This window comes from Hyperolius riggenbachi, chromosome 4 (genome assembly GCF_040937935.1).
Source record: "Hyperolius riggenbachi isolate aHypRig1 chromosome 4, aHypRig1.pri, whole genome shotgun sequence".
NCBI lineage: Eukaryota > Metazoa > Chordata > Amphibia > Anura > Hyperoliidae > Hyperolius > Hyperolius riggenbachi.
The window spans coordinates 397,636,347-397,652,463 of NC_090649.1; the positions used below are offsets into that span (position 1 = coordinate 397,636,347).

At 43.3% G+C, this 16,117-nt stretch overlaps 1 protein-coding gene across 8 annotated transcripts in view; it reads right to left on the bottom strand.

Annotated features, from left to right (window-relative positions):
- NINL (ninein like) overlaps positions 1 to 16,117 on the bottom strand; it is a 185,390-nt gene that overhangs the window by 95,091 nt on the left and 74,182 nt on the right. For all 8 annotated transcript variants that reach the window (XM_068232251.1, XM_068232253.1, XM_068232250.1 and 5 more), the window contains one exon: positions 6,628 to 6,694. In XM_068232251.1, coding sequence (XP_068088352.1) covers positions 6,628 to 6,694 — 67 coding nt within the window. The remainder of the gene's footprint in view (positions 1 to 6,627; positions 6,695 to 16,117) is intronic.

The window sequence follows — 16,117 nt, forward strand, 5'->3', positions numbered from 1 at the left end:
AGAAAGGACGCTGATGTATGACCGGTACTTGTCAAGAATGCATAACACTGTACCGGCCATGGGCAGGAGCGAGAAATTACAGGGAGCGCGAGTGGCCAGAGCATGCGCTGCTTCTTTGTCCTCTGTGCGACTGGCTGCAGTCAGAGCCACAAACAGGTAGCAGGGCAGTGCAATGGAGAGAAACCCATCCAAAACAGAGAACAGGTAAGTAGCGAACATCCTGTCAGGACCCACTTTGGATGTTCTGTTGTAATTACAGTGGACCTGAACTCAGAACTTCCTCTCTGCTCTAAAAGATATGCAACAACATAATAACCGTTAACCACTTAAGGACCAGAGCCTTTTTTTCCATTCAGACCACTGCAGCTTTAACAGTTTATTGCTCGGCCATACAACCTACCATCTAAATGAATTTTACCTCCTTTTCTTGTCACTAATACAGCTTTCTTTTGGTGCTATTTGATTGCTGCTGCGATTTTTACTTTTTATTATATTCATCAAAAAAGACATGAATTTTGTCCCAAAAAAATGACTTTTTTTACTTTCTGTGCTGACATTTTTCAAATAAAGTAAAATTTCCTATACATTTGAGCGCGAAAGTTATTCTGCTACATGTCTTTGATAAAAAAAAAAAAAACATTCAGTGTATATTTATTGGTTTGGGTAAAAGTTATAGCGTTTACAAATTATGGTGCAAAAAGTGAATTTTCCCATTTTGAAGCATCTCCGACTTTTCTGAGCACCTGTCATGTTTCATGAGGTGCTAAAATTCCAGGATAGTATAAATACCCCCCAAATGACCCCATTTTGGAAAGAAGCCATCCCAAAGTATTCACTGAGAGGCATGATGAGTTCATAGAAGATTTTATTTTTTGTCACAAGTTAGCGGAAAATGACACTGACCAAAGGAAAAAAAAAAAAAGTTTCCATTTCTTCTAACTTGCGAAAAAAAAAAAATGAAATCTGCCACGGACTCACTATGCTCCTCTCTGAATACCTTGAAGTGTCTACTTTCCAAAATGGGGTCATTTGTACGGTGTGTTCACTGTCCTGGCATTTTGGGGGGTGCTAAATTGTAAGCACCACTGTAAAGCCTAAAGGTGCTCATTGGACTTAGGGCCCCTTAGCGCAGTTAGGCTGCAAAAATGTACCACACATGGTATTGCCGTACTCAGGAGAAGTAGTATAATGTGTTTTGGGGTGTATTTTTACACATACCCATGCTGGGTGGGAGAAATATTTCTGTAAATGACAATGTTTTTTTTTTTTTTTTGTTTTTTGTTTTTTTTTACACACAATTGTCCATTTACAGAGATATTTCTCCCACTCAGCATGGGTATGTGTAAAAAAATACACCCCAAAACACATTATACTACTTCTCCTGAGTACGGCGATACCACATGTGTGGCACTTTTGTGCACCCTAACTGCGCTAAGGGGCCCAAAGTCCAATGAGTACCTTTAGGATTTCACAGGTCATTTTGCGACATTTGGTTTCAAGACTACTCCTCACGGTTTAGGGCCCTAAAATGCCAGGGCAGTATAGGAACCCCACAAATGACCCCATTTTAGAAAGAAGACACCCCAAGGTATTCCGTTAGGAGTATGGTGAGTTCATAGAAGATTTTATTTTTTGTCACAAGTTACATGACAGATTTTTTTTTACACACAATTGTCCATTTACAGAGAGATTTCTCCCACCCAGCATGGGTATGTGTAAAAAAAAATACACCCCAAAACACATTATACTACTTCTCCTGAGTACAGCGATACGACATGTGTGACACTTTTTTGCAGCCTAGGTGCGTTAAGGGGCCCAACATCCTATTCACAGGTCATTTTGAGGCATTTGTTTTCTAGACTACTCCTCACGGTTTAGGGCCCCTAAAATGCCAGGGCAGTATAGGAACGCCACAAGTGACCCCATTTTAGAAAGAAGACACCCCAAGGTATTCCGTTAAGTGTATGGTGAGTTCATAGAAGATCTTATTTTTTGTCACAAGTTAGTGAAAAATGAAAAATTGATTTTTATTGTTTTTTCACAAAAAATAAAATTTTCTATTAACGCTTCATACACCTAACAGAATACCTTGGGGTGTCTTTTTTCTAAAAAGGGGTCACTTGTGGAGTTCCTATACTGCCCTGGCATTTTACGGGCCAAAAACCGTGAGTAGTCTGGAAACCAAATGTCTCAAAATGACTGTTCAGGGGTATAAGCATCTGCAAATTTTGATGGCAGGTGGTCTATGATGGGGCGAATTTTGTGGAACCAGTCATAAGCAGGGTGGCCTCTTACATGACAGGTTGTATTGGGCCTGATCTGATGGATAGGAGTGCTGGGGGGGGGGGGGGGGTGACAGGACGTGATTGATGGGTGTCTCAAGGGGTGTTTAGAGGGGAAAATAGATGCAATCAATGCACTGGGGAGGTGATCGGAAGGGGGTCTGAGGGGGATCTGAGGGTTTGGCCGAGTGATCAGGAGCCCACACGTGGCAAATTAGGGCCTGATTTGATGGGTAGGTGTGTTAGGGGGTGACAGGTGGTGACAGGAGGTGATTGATGGGTGTCTCAAGGTGTGATTAGGGGGGGGAATAGATGCAAGCAATGCACTGGCGAGGTGATCAGAGCTGGGGTCTGAGGGCGTTCTGAGAGTGTGGGCGGGTGATTGGGTGCCCTAGGGGCAGATAGGGGTCTAATCTGATGGGTAGCAGTGACAGGTGGTGACGGGGTGATTGATGGGTAATTAGTGGGTGTTTAGAGGAGAGAACAGATGTAAACAGTGCACTTGGGAGGTGATCTGACGTCGGGTCTGCAGGCGATCTAATGGTGTGGGTGGGTGATCAGATTGCCTGCAAGGGGCAGGTTAGGGGCTGATTGATGGGTGGCAGTGACGGGGGGTGATTGATGGGTGATTGACAGGTGATCAGGGGGGATAGATGCATACAGTACACGGGGATGGGGGGGGGTCTGGGGAGAATCTGAGGGGTGGGGGTGATCAGGAGTCCCCAGGGGGCAGTTTAGGGACTAAAAAAAAAAAAAAATACCGTTGACAGATAGTGACGGGGAGTGATTGATGGGTGATTAGGGGGGTGATTGGGTGCAAACAGTGGTCTGGGGGGGTGGGCAGGGGGGGGCTGAGAGGCGCTGTGGGTGATCAGGGGGAAGATCAGTGTGTTTGGGTGCAGACTAGGGTGGCTGCAGCCTGCCCTGGTGGTCCCTCAGACACTGGGACCACCAGGGCAGGAGGCAGCCTGTATAATACACATTGTAAACATTACAAAGCGTATTATACGCTTCCTATGCGGCGATCGTCGGGTTAACAACCCGCCGGTGCTTCCGATTGGCTAGCGGGTTGACGTCGCGGGTGGGCGGAGCTTATTGGCGGCGGATGCGCGCGCATCCCAGCGCGCGATCCCCGGCAAAACAGTGCCCCAGGACCCGACGCCATTCTGCGTTACGTGATCCTGGGGCTGCCACTTTGCCGCCGCCAATATCCAGTAGGCGGTCGGCAAGTGGTTAAAGAAAAAACATTTCTGGAATTCATCTATTAGTGAAGAGCAGGGCGCTGGCTGGCTGCGCTGCAGGAACAGAAGAGATGATTTACTTTGACATATGACCTCTTCTCTCTCCAAGTCCTGCCGCTCTTCTGATCTTATCTGATTTTATCGCCCTAGGCCATGGCCTTTCCGGTCTTTGCAGAAATCCGGTCCTGGGTACGCTAAGGTCATGGTGATGCTATTGCAGCTTTTGCAGAAAGCTGTATGTTGCTCCAAAATGAATCTCCTCCCATTTTCTAATCACATGTATACTGTAATACATGAGGTCTTTTTAATGCAAAGGAAAAGATATGAAGGAGCCAAACGTGCCTGTGGTGGGGATTGCAGTCAGACAGGTTTACCATTATTTGGCTAGTGTCGCTGTGGTTACTACAAGAGGGGGCTGAGTTCCAACTGACGCAAACAAAGCATTTTGTCTTTGTAAAGCAAGAGAATTTAAATGTTTAAACTTTATTTGAAAAAATAATTTATAAAGGCATGTTTTCACTCTAATGATAGTAGGCAGAAACATGCATTGTATTTGTATAACTTTTTGAATGCTTTCACATTCATTTTATGTTTTTCTTCCTGAATTTGTATTTTCTTCCAGGTGTAAAGGGAACCTTAACTGAGAAGGATATGGATGTTTCCTTTTAAACAATACCAGTTCCCTGGCTGTCCTGCTGCTCTCTTTGGCTGCAGTAATGGCTGAATCACACCCCTGAAACAAGCATACAGCTAATCCAGTCTAACTTCAGTCAGAGCACCTGATCTGCATGCTTGTTCAGGGGCTGTGGCTTAAAGTATCAGGGCCCGTTTCCACTATCACGGTAACTGTCGCGATTCCGCAGTTTCCCCGCACATGAATCACAGGGGAAACCTCTGCCATAGGGGAGAATGGCGCCGCCGGCAGAATCGCTTGCGGTAGCGATTCGGCCGGAGCCCCGCAGAATTCGCTCGGGAGGCTGAGATTCCCATAGCTGTGCATGGCACGGCTCATGGGATTAGCCTGCGATCCCGCTCATTGCCGCCGCGCGTCTCGCAGACGCACGCCGGCACAAGTGGAAATGAGCCCTTAGAGACACAGGCTCAGCAGGAGAGTCAGGCAACTGGTATTATTTTAAAAGGAAAAATCCATATCCTTCTCAGTTTAGGTTCCCTTTAAGCACTGACTATATTAGAAGTGCAAAATGCACAAAAAATAGATACATAAATAACAAAACGCCATTCAATAGGTTTGTGTATTTTTTTGGGACACGCACTACAATCTTTGTAGACTTCTTTGCATGCCCTCATGGATCGCAAAATGCATGCATAGTAAAAAAAAAAAATCTCATGAAAAAAAATTGTGGGAACAAGCCCTAAAAAGATATATATATATATATATATATATATATATATATATATATATATATATATATATATATATATATATATATATATATATATTTACACAGAGTATACTGTATATTGTCTTGTCATTTTAACTGTCCCTCAGAGTCTTATGTGTATGTAAGTATCGTGCAGTGCGTGTATCATAGTCTAGGGCCAATTTAGGGGAAGCCAATTAACTTATCTGTATGTTTTTGGAATGTTGGAGGAAACCCACACGGGGAGAACATACAACTCCTTGCAGATCCAAGTTGCAATTTCTTGGCTGATACTATTGTTACATCTGCTGTGTGATCCCCCACTATTATAGAATAGAATAGGTTGCTTGGCCTAGAGCTGACCAGCATGTCTGTACGCTGATTGCTCCTAAACAGTCACCAGAAATGATCCGGATTGGAAGTTTCAATTATACTCGGGGAGTATGTAGGCAGACGGACAAGCTACTAAAGGCAACTGGCCAGCAATCAGGACAACTGATCTGGCATTTTTCATCAGATAAAGTGGCAAAGAGGCACCTGGGTGGCAATTCAGGAGGTGGAGAAAAAGAGGGGTAAAAATATGACTGACAAAATAGTTGCAAAGGTTCAAATCCATATGCTTTTTATACAGTCATTTTCAAATTGGTTGTGATAAATGCTGACAGCAATCAATAACGGTCACTGCATTCTAACATAAAGAAGGTCACCAACCAAGAAGGGCTTAAACCAGGCCTGGGCAAACTACAGCCCACAGCCGCTATGAAGGTGGCCTGTCCATATTAGGCAGAGTTCCGCTCTTTTCCCCCCTCTCCTTCCTGCTATCCTTTAAAAAATTTGAAAAGCAACTTACACAATCGCGTTCTCCAGCGCCGATCCCCATGGCAACGTCATGTGACCTGCCATCAGTTCAGTTCGTATCAGTATGTCCCATAACGTCGCCATGGATATTGCCGCTGGAAAGTGCAATTGAGCGATTTATCACCCAATCTTTAGAGAGGTAAGGAGAGAGAAAGACAAGTTGTGGGCCGCATTCTAGAGGAATGCGGACTGATCTTAAAAAAAAAAACAAAAACAAAAAAAACACTCCAAGCATTTTGACATTCAACAGCAGCTCTATTTCTTATTATAGAATGATAATATTCTCTATTGTTCATCCTATACACATTCTGCATCATTTCCCAGAAGGCACATATATTATTATTGAGTTATAAAGCACCAACATATTCCGTGGCGCTGTACAAAGTACATATGCAGGTTGATGCCGAAGAAAACATGCACGCAAACTTGGGGAAAACATACAAACTCCTTGCAGATAGTGCCCTAGTTGGGATTTGAACCCGGGCACTATCTGCTGCCAATGTGAAAAAGAGCCCTAAATAAAGCTCAACAAAAGAATTCACAATACAACAATATTAGTGTAACAGCTGGCCTGCACCATCCATCCATCCAGTGACTAAAGCCCTGTACACCAGCTGCAGATTAAGTTGTAACCTGCAGCGCAGGAACCTCTACTGCTAAAAAATAAATTCCCAGCGCTCCTAACCTTGTGTTACTGATTACACTTATCCTGACTGGAGAGACTCTTTCAAAAGAGCAATAAATCCAAGCTGGTATACAGCAGTTATTGTTACCGAAAGCATGCTTCAAGCAGATGAATGTGAAACACTAAAGCAAGGAATCCTACTGTTGCTGCAACATACAGAACTATTCAAGAAGCTTTACCTTCTGCTTCAAAGTTCTCAATCTGTGGTGCTTTTACGAGTTCTGCTTCTTCATCCGACTTCAGACTCTGTAGAGAAATAACACATGCAAGACAGATTTGTGTATAAATGATTCAAGATGGAAATACCATGAGGAAGGGAGAGAGAGGGGGGAAATAAAAAAAAATAAAAAAAGAGAAGGAGAAAATCGAGCAGGCAGGAAGGCTGAGGGAGAAAAAAAAATCCTTTGTGGGGTTTAAGAATGTATGTTCACCTCCCAGACAAACCTGAGGCCAAGGCAAACACACAAATCCTCACAGCTCGCTCACTTTTCACCATTTCATCTCAAATGAATTCTTAAAGCTCAGGTCATTATTTACAAGAAAGGCTGCCTCTGCACTCAGCTCCAGTGAAACATTAAACAGGCCGAGTATAGCACGGGCGCTTTAACACAACTAACAGCCTTGCTGAATAACAGTCTTTAAAAAGGCAAGTCAAATGAGTATTTACAAGAGGTCACTGATGCTTTCACCTCCTTCCTGTGCATCTGTCATCCTCCATTATCAGAAAAGAATTTATGAACAAGTCATCTGACGGTCTACATCCATGTGAGTTACTTAGAAACATATTTGAGCTATTAAAAGTGTCAGGACAACAGCATTAACTCATATTAAAAAGGGAAACTGAAGAGATCTAAAAAAAAAAAAAAAAAAAAAAAAATTATATATATCTTCACTTACCTGGGGCTTCTACCACCCTCTTGCAGCAGCCCTGTGCCTGCACCGTCACTCAAGGATCCTCCAGTCCCCCTCAACAAGAAAATCTCTACAGCGCAAGACGCTCCCGGCGACTGCCACGCAGGTGCAGTGACCGGCGACAGAGCCAGTTGGCGAAAACGAAACTTAGTGGCTACGGGGGACCGGAGGATCCTTGAGTGACGCCGCTGGCACAGGGCAGCTGCAGGGGGCTGGTAGAAGCCTCAGCTAAGTGAAATTATTATGATTTTTTTAGATCACTTAAAGGAGTCCTTTCGCGAAAAAAGTAGGCAGTTAAAAAATGTGACAGATGACAGGTTTTGGGCCAGTCCATCTTTTTAAGGGGGGTTCTCAGGGCTTTCTTTGTTTTCAACAGCATGTCCTGAACAACAGTTGCAAAATCTAACTGACATAATAGTGTGCAAGTGATTAGGGAGTCCGGTATGGTCTGGTATCTTGCTATTTTGGCAGTTAAACTGCTGTTCAGGAAATGCTGTTGAAAACAAAGAAAGCCCTGAGAATCCCCCTTAAAAAGATGGACTGGGCCAAAACCTGTCATCTGTCACATTTTTTAACTGCCTTCTTTTTTCGCGAAAGAACCCCTTTAAGTTAATTTGTATTCGACTCAAAGGAGATTTAGGCTGCCAGACACAAAGCAAAGTGTTTTTATTACAGGTGTCCTGGTCAGGGAATACTGACTGATGTATCTCTCTGAATTTTAGATTATGGTCAGAACAAATTATGCTTCCATTTATGTCATATGCAGCCCGTGCTGTCTGTGTTCAGAGAGGAGTTGAATCATCTACACTAACTGTTCATAGTATTCAAAATTTACTGGCCCTCATAAAACATTGAAGTGGTACAATTAGCAAATCATTGGTCAATCAAAATTGGATGTGTGTATACACTCTAAAGGTGTCCATCAACAATCCAAGTTCCAATAATTGCGATTTCTCAGAAATGATCTTTGAGCCCGCAAACAAGGTGAAAATGCAATCAATCTGATCTAATTAGTGGAGTTGACACCCCCCCCCCCAAAAAAAATGAATCGATGAATGATCGATACATTGATCTTTTGTTGTCGATTGGCACCACCATTGCTGATCGAACGTTCATTAAACTGGATCTTTAATGGGCACCTTAACTTGCACCTAGCATACTCAGTTGTTTCTTAAAGTAAAAAAGAACTTCCACTGCTACTATTCTGTACAGTGGGTGAATTAAATAAAATGAGAACCCCAATTTGAAATAACCACATCAGCTTTGTCTGACAAGCAAAAGTGGTTTAAGATAACAGCTGTTCTACAGATGGATTGAGAATGCTACAACGCTGGGACAAGGAATTATGCACAAGAGTTGAAATTAACTATTTACTAATTTTTCAGTCCACAGTAAACGGAATGACTTGAACTTTACACAATATAATCATATTCAGGCATTGCCTGCTTAAACAGCAACTGTTAATCACCCTGCTGGTCTGGGGCGTTGCTAGGATCTCAGAACATTTTAGGCACCCTAAGGCTACTTACACACCAAGACGTTGTGTTTTAGGGGACGTTATGGTCGCATAACATGCCCCTAACGCAACGTATAGTGGTGTTGAAGTTGGACGTCAGATTGAGCTGCGTTATGCAGCTCTCAAAGCAGCCGCTCCAGGTTAGTCATAGGAAGTCTGGATCTTTTTAAGGATTCGGATCATTTGAATCGGATCATTGAAAAGATCCGGATCTTTGAACCAAATCATTTGAATCATTTTACTAGGGAAGTAGACTGGGGGTGAAATGATTAGCAGGACAGGACTTTCCCTGCACTGTACATTCTGTATGTTCTTGTTTCCTCCAGACAGACTTCCACTGTGAACCGAATCTTTCATTGTGATGATCCGGATGATTCGACTCACAAAAAAGATCCGGATCAAATGAACGATTCGTTCATGATCCGGACAACATTACAGTCCTACCACTAGTCTCTGCAGTGCAGTGAATATTAATTAGCCATGTGGCTGGCTGCAGAGAAGGAGGGGAGACCTCCTCCTCCAACATTACTGAGCATGTGCAAGCAGTCCAACGCTGCTTAGCCCAGTATAACGTACAGCATGCAGCACTTTGTTTAAACGTACTGCGTTACTATATAACGCAACGTGTGCACTGTGAACAGCACAATTGATTTTACAGTGTTGTGAGTTAGGCTGCGTTACTGGCTGCTGTAACTTTAACGTCCCACTGTGAAACCAGCCTAATGGAAGTAAGGCCCTGGTCACACTGCTCGCGTTCCCATCCGCGTTTCGGGAACGCGTGCAGGAGGCCGACACGCACGGCATCAGACAGTGCACAGGCTGCACTGTCTGCTGTTCACACTGCACGCTTTCCGGACCAGTGTGGTCCGGGAACGCATGCTGCACGCATTTTTTGCAGAAACGCGCGGCTGACCCAATCACTTCAGTGAATGGGATCAGCCATGCAAGGTATACAAACGCGGATGGCGTGCGTTGTATGCATTGTCTTCTGAACACACTGCCGTCCGCGTTTGCTAATGTGAACGTGGCCCAAGTGGCAAAAAGTGGGTATGTTTGTTCCAAATAACATATGTGAACCTAATGAGAGCACAACTAGAAATCAGTGGTAACCCCACCACCCCAGAAAAGCTTTTGAGAAAACTCCATCACTTAAAAATAATTAAGCAGGGTGTCCCTCCAACAACAAATTAAGGCAGTGTGTACATCCAATGCATAATTAAGCAGAAAACTTTCTTGGGCTTTGTTTACATCTAAAAATCGAAATTGTTGATGCCAGCGATTTTTTTTCCTCTCCAGGCGCTTACTTGAATGTTGTGATTTTGTGTAAAGCGCTTTTCTAAGTGCTTTTGCAGAGCAATTACTTTTTTTCACTTCCTGATGCAAGTCAGGAAGTGAACTCTTTGACCTGGAAGTTGTTATACCAGGCGCTTTTTCAAGTGCTTTGCAATTTCCCTATACCTGCCGTTATAGGCAAATTGCCCCCAAAATGGTACAAGCAGCGCTTTGGTGAGCGGATTGGAATCGAACAGCTCAGATGTGAACACTCTCATAGGGAATCATTGCACAAGCGCTTTTAGGGTCGATTTTCAACATTTGTCGGCGCTTAAAAAAATATGAAACCGCCCTAGGTGCGAACAAGCGCTCACACCCACAAACAGGCAGGATAAACCTAAATCATAATCAGAATGCCCCTTAAATATACTGTAATCAGATAAAGACTAGGAACACATTAGGCAGAAATGCTAGCGTTGTAGAAAAAGTAGCATCTTTGGGGCCGCATGTAAAAATGTATTTATGTGCATTTTACAACTTGCTGCATAATTTTTAAAAGCACATGCAAGTGTGGGCAACACGGTGGCTTAGTGGTTAGCGCTCTCGCCTTGTAGCGCTGGGTTCCCGGTTCGAATCCCAGCCAGATCAACATCTGCAAGGAGTTTGTATGTTCTCCCCGTGTCTGTGTGGGTTTACTCCGGGCACTCCGGTTTCCTCCAGCATCCCAAAAACGTACAGATAAGTTAATTAGCTTCCCCCCTAAATTGCCCCTAGAATACTACAGCACACACACTGCACAATATAGACATATGACTGGTAGGGACTAGATTGTGAGCTCCTTTGAGGGACAGTTAGTGACAAGACTATATGAACTCTGTAAAGCACTGCGGAAGATGTCGGCGCTATATAAATAATAATAATAATAACCGCACATAGTGTATTTCAATGAAGACAGAGAGGATTTGCGTTTTTGATGCGTTATAAAAAAAATAAAAATGATACTGTATTTTACTCCACCGAGAAAATATTGAAAAAAATATAAACACACCAAAAACGCATGAAAAACATACTGAAAGAAAAAAAACAACAACAAAAACGCACAGTGCAGAAAATGCATGGATTTCTGTACTGCCTAATGTGCTCCCAGCCTGAATGTTCATTTTTCCCCAAATCATTGGTGGTCAGTGGTGCAATGTCTGATAAAAATACAAATCAAACACGGCTCCTTTTTCCCCCTCCATCAGCTTCCCGGACCCCAGTACTACTGTATAATTAGTGATGTGGGTGGCACAGTGTACCATATATCACTCTGCATCACCTGAGCGTGTTGGGCACCATGGAAGCACAGAAGGATCGTGTCCTTTAACGAATACACACCAGAGATCCCAAAGTCAGGGCTGGAGTCAGACCAAGAGTGCTTCCGAGCACTTTTAAAAATGCTATCGCTTTGAAAAGCACTTGGCTAATGTGTTTGTATGGAAATAATCACACCAGAGTGATTTGATTTTTCTCCAAAATGCAAGTCCTGCAGCATTTCTGAGGCGATTCAGCCTCAATTTTAAAGGATGCGTCCAAGGAGATTAAAAAACAAAAATCCACTTACCTGGGGCTTCCTCCAGCCCCTGGCAGCCGTCCTGTGCCCTCGCCGCAGCTCTGGTAGCTCCCGGTCTTTTCCGGTGCAGATGCCGAGTTCCAATGCAGTAGTTCTGCGCCTGCGCAGTACAGTCCAGACGACGTCAGCGCGACCACATGAGCCTCACGCTGGAGCACGGAAGAAGCCGACCCGGAAGCCGACCTGGGGCGGAGCTGCGGCGAGGGCACAGGACAGCTGCCAGGGGCTGGAGGAAGAAGCAGGTAAGTAGATTTTTTGTTTTTAAATCTCCTTGGAAGTATCCTTTAAGCATGGAAAAAGTGGAAAATCGCTCTAAAAAAAAACAAACGCTATAACAGTCATTTTCCAAGCATTTTTTTTAAAGCTGTTCAGCTCAAACAGTACAAAAATTAGAAATTGCTACACGAAAACGCTCAAAAAAAAATTCGCTAGGAACATGCCTGAAATCACTTCCAAAACGTTTAGTGTTTGCGATTCTGCTAGCGCTTTTAGGTGTGCACCAGCCCTCAGTGTGGGACTGCTAAAGATACAGGGTACAGGTTAATCTCCTTAATCTCTATCATTACTACTGCTACTGGGTAATGTGGAACTATACTGAGACATTATGAAAGCTACCACAGCTGACCTAGTTCTAAAGAAAAATATCCCGTGTTGTGTACAGTTTATGTGTCACTAATCCAGAATTAGTATGCAGATAACCTCCTAGAGATTGTCACTAGAACAGAAAGAATTCCAGGCTGCATCCAAATAACATGCAAAGTTTATACAGCATGAAATTGGGCCAATCAAAGTAGACCGGAAGGGCATTTGACTGGCCCAATAACAAGCTGTATACAATTCACCTAAAGTTTGCAAGCAACTCAAAAGCCTAGTGCACACCAAAAACCGCAAGCAGATCCGCAAAGTGCTAGCTGATTTTGAAACGCTTTTTCTTTTTCTGTAGCGTTTCAGCTAGCGTTTTGCGGTTTTGTGTAGCGGTTTTAGTGTAGTAGATTTAATATATTGTTACAGTAAAGCTGTTACTGAACAGCTACTGTAACAAAAACCGCCTGGAAAACCGCTCTGAAGTGCCGTTTTTCAGAGCGGTTTCCTTTTTTACTATACTGGAGGCAGAAACGCCTCCGCAATCCAAAATCTGCAGCAGCCCGGGAGTATGCGTTTCTGCAAAACGCCTCCCGCTTTAGTGTGCACCAGCCCATTGAAATACATTACCCAAGCGTATCCGCAGCCGCAAGCAGATCGCAAAACGCAGCCGAACCGCTCTGGTGTGCGCTAGGCCTTACTAAGGATGGACACGTTCAGTGGTGCAACATAACAGTCCCTTTGTATCATGGTTGCCAATGCGCTTTTACAGCTGATGCGTTGCAGTATAATGATGCACGGCAACAGTGAAGCATACTTTCATGACGGTACGTGATGATAACGTGCGGCTCGACTTTCTCATTCCGTTCATGTTGTTATGGAGAATGCACCGCCCACTGTGACCCTAGCCTAATGCTGCATACACACTTGAGATAAAAGTCTTTGGAAAATGCAAGATCACAGACCAATTTTACCCCCTTCCATGTAGTATGAGAGCCATACTCTGCACAGTCTATTCTATGGAGCTGCACTCCCCATCAGATAAAATCTTTGCAAGATGCTGCACACAAAGATGCCCGTACACACTCAAAAGATCATCATCTTGCCTTTTCCAAAGACTTTTATCTCAAGTGTGTATGCAGCCTAAGGACTAGTTCACAGTGCTCAGTTACGTTACACAATATCTCTGCATGCCAGCTCACTGCCCATACAAGTCTATGGCCCTGTTCACAGTACTGTGTTGTCACTGATTGCGTTATTCCACCTTGATGCTTGCCGGCTTTGTATTGAAGGGCTGGAAACCACTAGAGCGTTTTTTTGAGTGTTTAGGAAGCAATTTCCCTAAGTGCTCTGCCAATGTAAAAGGACAGATTCCACTAGAGCGACTGCAATTAGGGAAACCGCAGGACATGCAGCATTATGGGAGAGTTTCCATTCTTGGGAATTGTCATGTGAAACACCTGATTGCCTGATAGCTTGATTAAGGTAATCAACAGAAGCAAATGAGACGCTAATTCCAACTGGCATGAAAAGTTTATGTAATCTCTGCATTTGGAATCGGACCAATCAAATGTAGAGATGATCAATAAGATGCAAATAATTCCATTTTGCATGCAAGTTGAAAGCGAGTTAGGTACTTATCCGTTAGCCGGTCGCATCCTCTAGGTGGCGACAAAACTCCACCAGAGTTACATCTTTCCTTACTATCCATATCGGCCTGGAGGGGGAATAGTAATTAGCGCCACCTAACGGATAAGTACCGCAAATCATATGCAGTGTGGAACCAGGTCAATTAAAAAAAATAAAAAGTGCAGTTGATTGGCCCATTTCCATCTGCCTTCACAATTTGCATTCAGCTGCTGCTAATTCCGATTCCCATTGAGGCAAGAATTGACCTAAAACTAAAGGACAATTGTAGCGAAAGGGATATAGAGGCTGCCATATTTATTTCCCTTTAAATAATACCAGTTGCATGGCTATCCTGCTGATCCTCTGACTAATACATTTAGCCACAGACCCTGAACAAGCATGCAGCAGATCAGGTGTTTCTGACATTAAGATTAGCTGCATGCTTGTTTCTAGTGTTATTCAGACACTACCGCAGCCAAATAGATCAGCTGGGCTGCCAGGCAACTGGTATTAATAGAAAATACATATGGAAGCCGCCATATTCTTCTCATTTCAGTTGGCTGGATTCACACTTTATCAGTTTTCTGCATGAGTTTTTTGGCAGTGCTGCATTGCTGTCACTTTTTTTTCTGCCTGTGAAAAAAAAAAACATTCAAGTAGGAAGCCTCACTGGTTCTCAGCTCTCCTATGCAGAAACCACAGTGACAAATGTGAATCCACACTAAATTTGAGGCTAATCCCTTCTCAGCAGACGTTTGACATCATGCTGCGCGATTTCTGCCACTCATGTGACAGATTTCACCTCAGCCTGTCAGCCGTTACTCATCATTAGAGATAAGCTTAAAATGCAACTTCACATGAATTTCTTGGTGCTACTACTGGAACCAAACTTAGCAGGAGCTGAATCAGAACTTTGTACAAGGCTAACAAGATATATCTAAAAATACACAAACAACAATTACCGGTACTTATCCGTTAGCCGGGCGCATCCTCTAGGTGGCGACAAAACTCCACCAGAGTTACATCTTTCCCTACTATCCATGTCGGCCTGGAGGAGGAATAGTAATTAGCGCCACCTGCCGGTTGCGCCCGGCTAACGGATAAGTACCCAATTACCTGACACCTTGACTTGTTTGATTAGCAGTCAGATTATTAAATCATCAGATTAAGTTGATGCAGATTTTTCTAATTACCATATTTGGAACTGGACCAACCATCAGGTACTGTATTTGACTGCTACAATTTCAAACTGCTTACATTTGCATAAACAACAAAATCTGCTTGAACATGAAAATGAGCTTCTCATTGGTTGATATTTCTAATCATGAAGGCTCATACACACATGCAACTTTTTTTGCACAAGCAACCCGACAACATGCACAATATCAGTCCTATAGTCCTGTTGGGCAAGCCACCTGTTATCTGTCACTCATCTAGTCATTTGTCACATGTTCCCACGCCCAACAGACCAAGTCTGGATGACAGTTGGGCGGGAAAGTCACACGTGTGTACGAGCCGTTAGCTTCCAAAATCTGCTAAGACCTTGTACAAGATTTCACGGCAGACTCTGGAATAAGATAGCAAGCTAAACTTCAGTTCACATCTCTGCGCTGATCCATCTTTTATACAAGTTTATGAAAAACATTTTACACAGGGAGGAGTTAAGTTCCTGTAACTAGTTTCCACTAGTTTTGATTTTTTTTTTTCCTCATAAAACCAACAGGTCAAAGACAAAACTGCATGATGGACAAATCCTACAAATCATTTGATGTGTTACCTACCAAAAGACACATGGAATTACATGTAGTGTGTTATATGTTACATCATTGCACAAACACACACATATGTGTATTTATAGTTGGCAACTAACACAATGGGCTCTATTCTCAAAGACTTCCCGCATGCGGTAAAGTACACGCGGGAAGTTTGCGACCAAAATACCGTCAAGTTGACATTCTCAAAATGTTCCGCATGTTTTTTCCGCATGCGGAAAAAGTGCGGTAAAAGTGCGGGATTCATGCGGAAAAATTTCCGCAAAAGTCAGTATTTTCCGCAATAAAAAATCAATTCTCAAAAATGTTCAGGCGCATCATTTCGTCGTTATTTACCAATTTTTTTTATCACCTACAAGTAGTAGGTGATATAT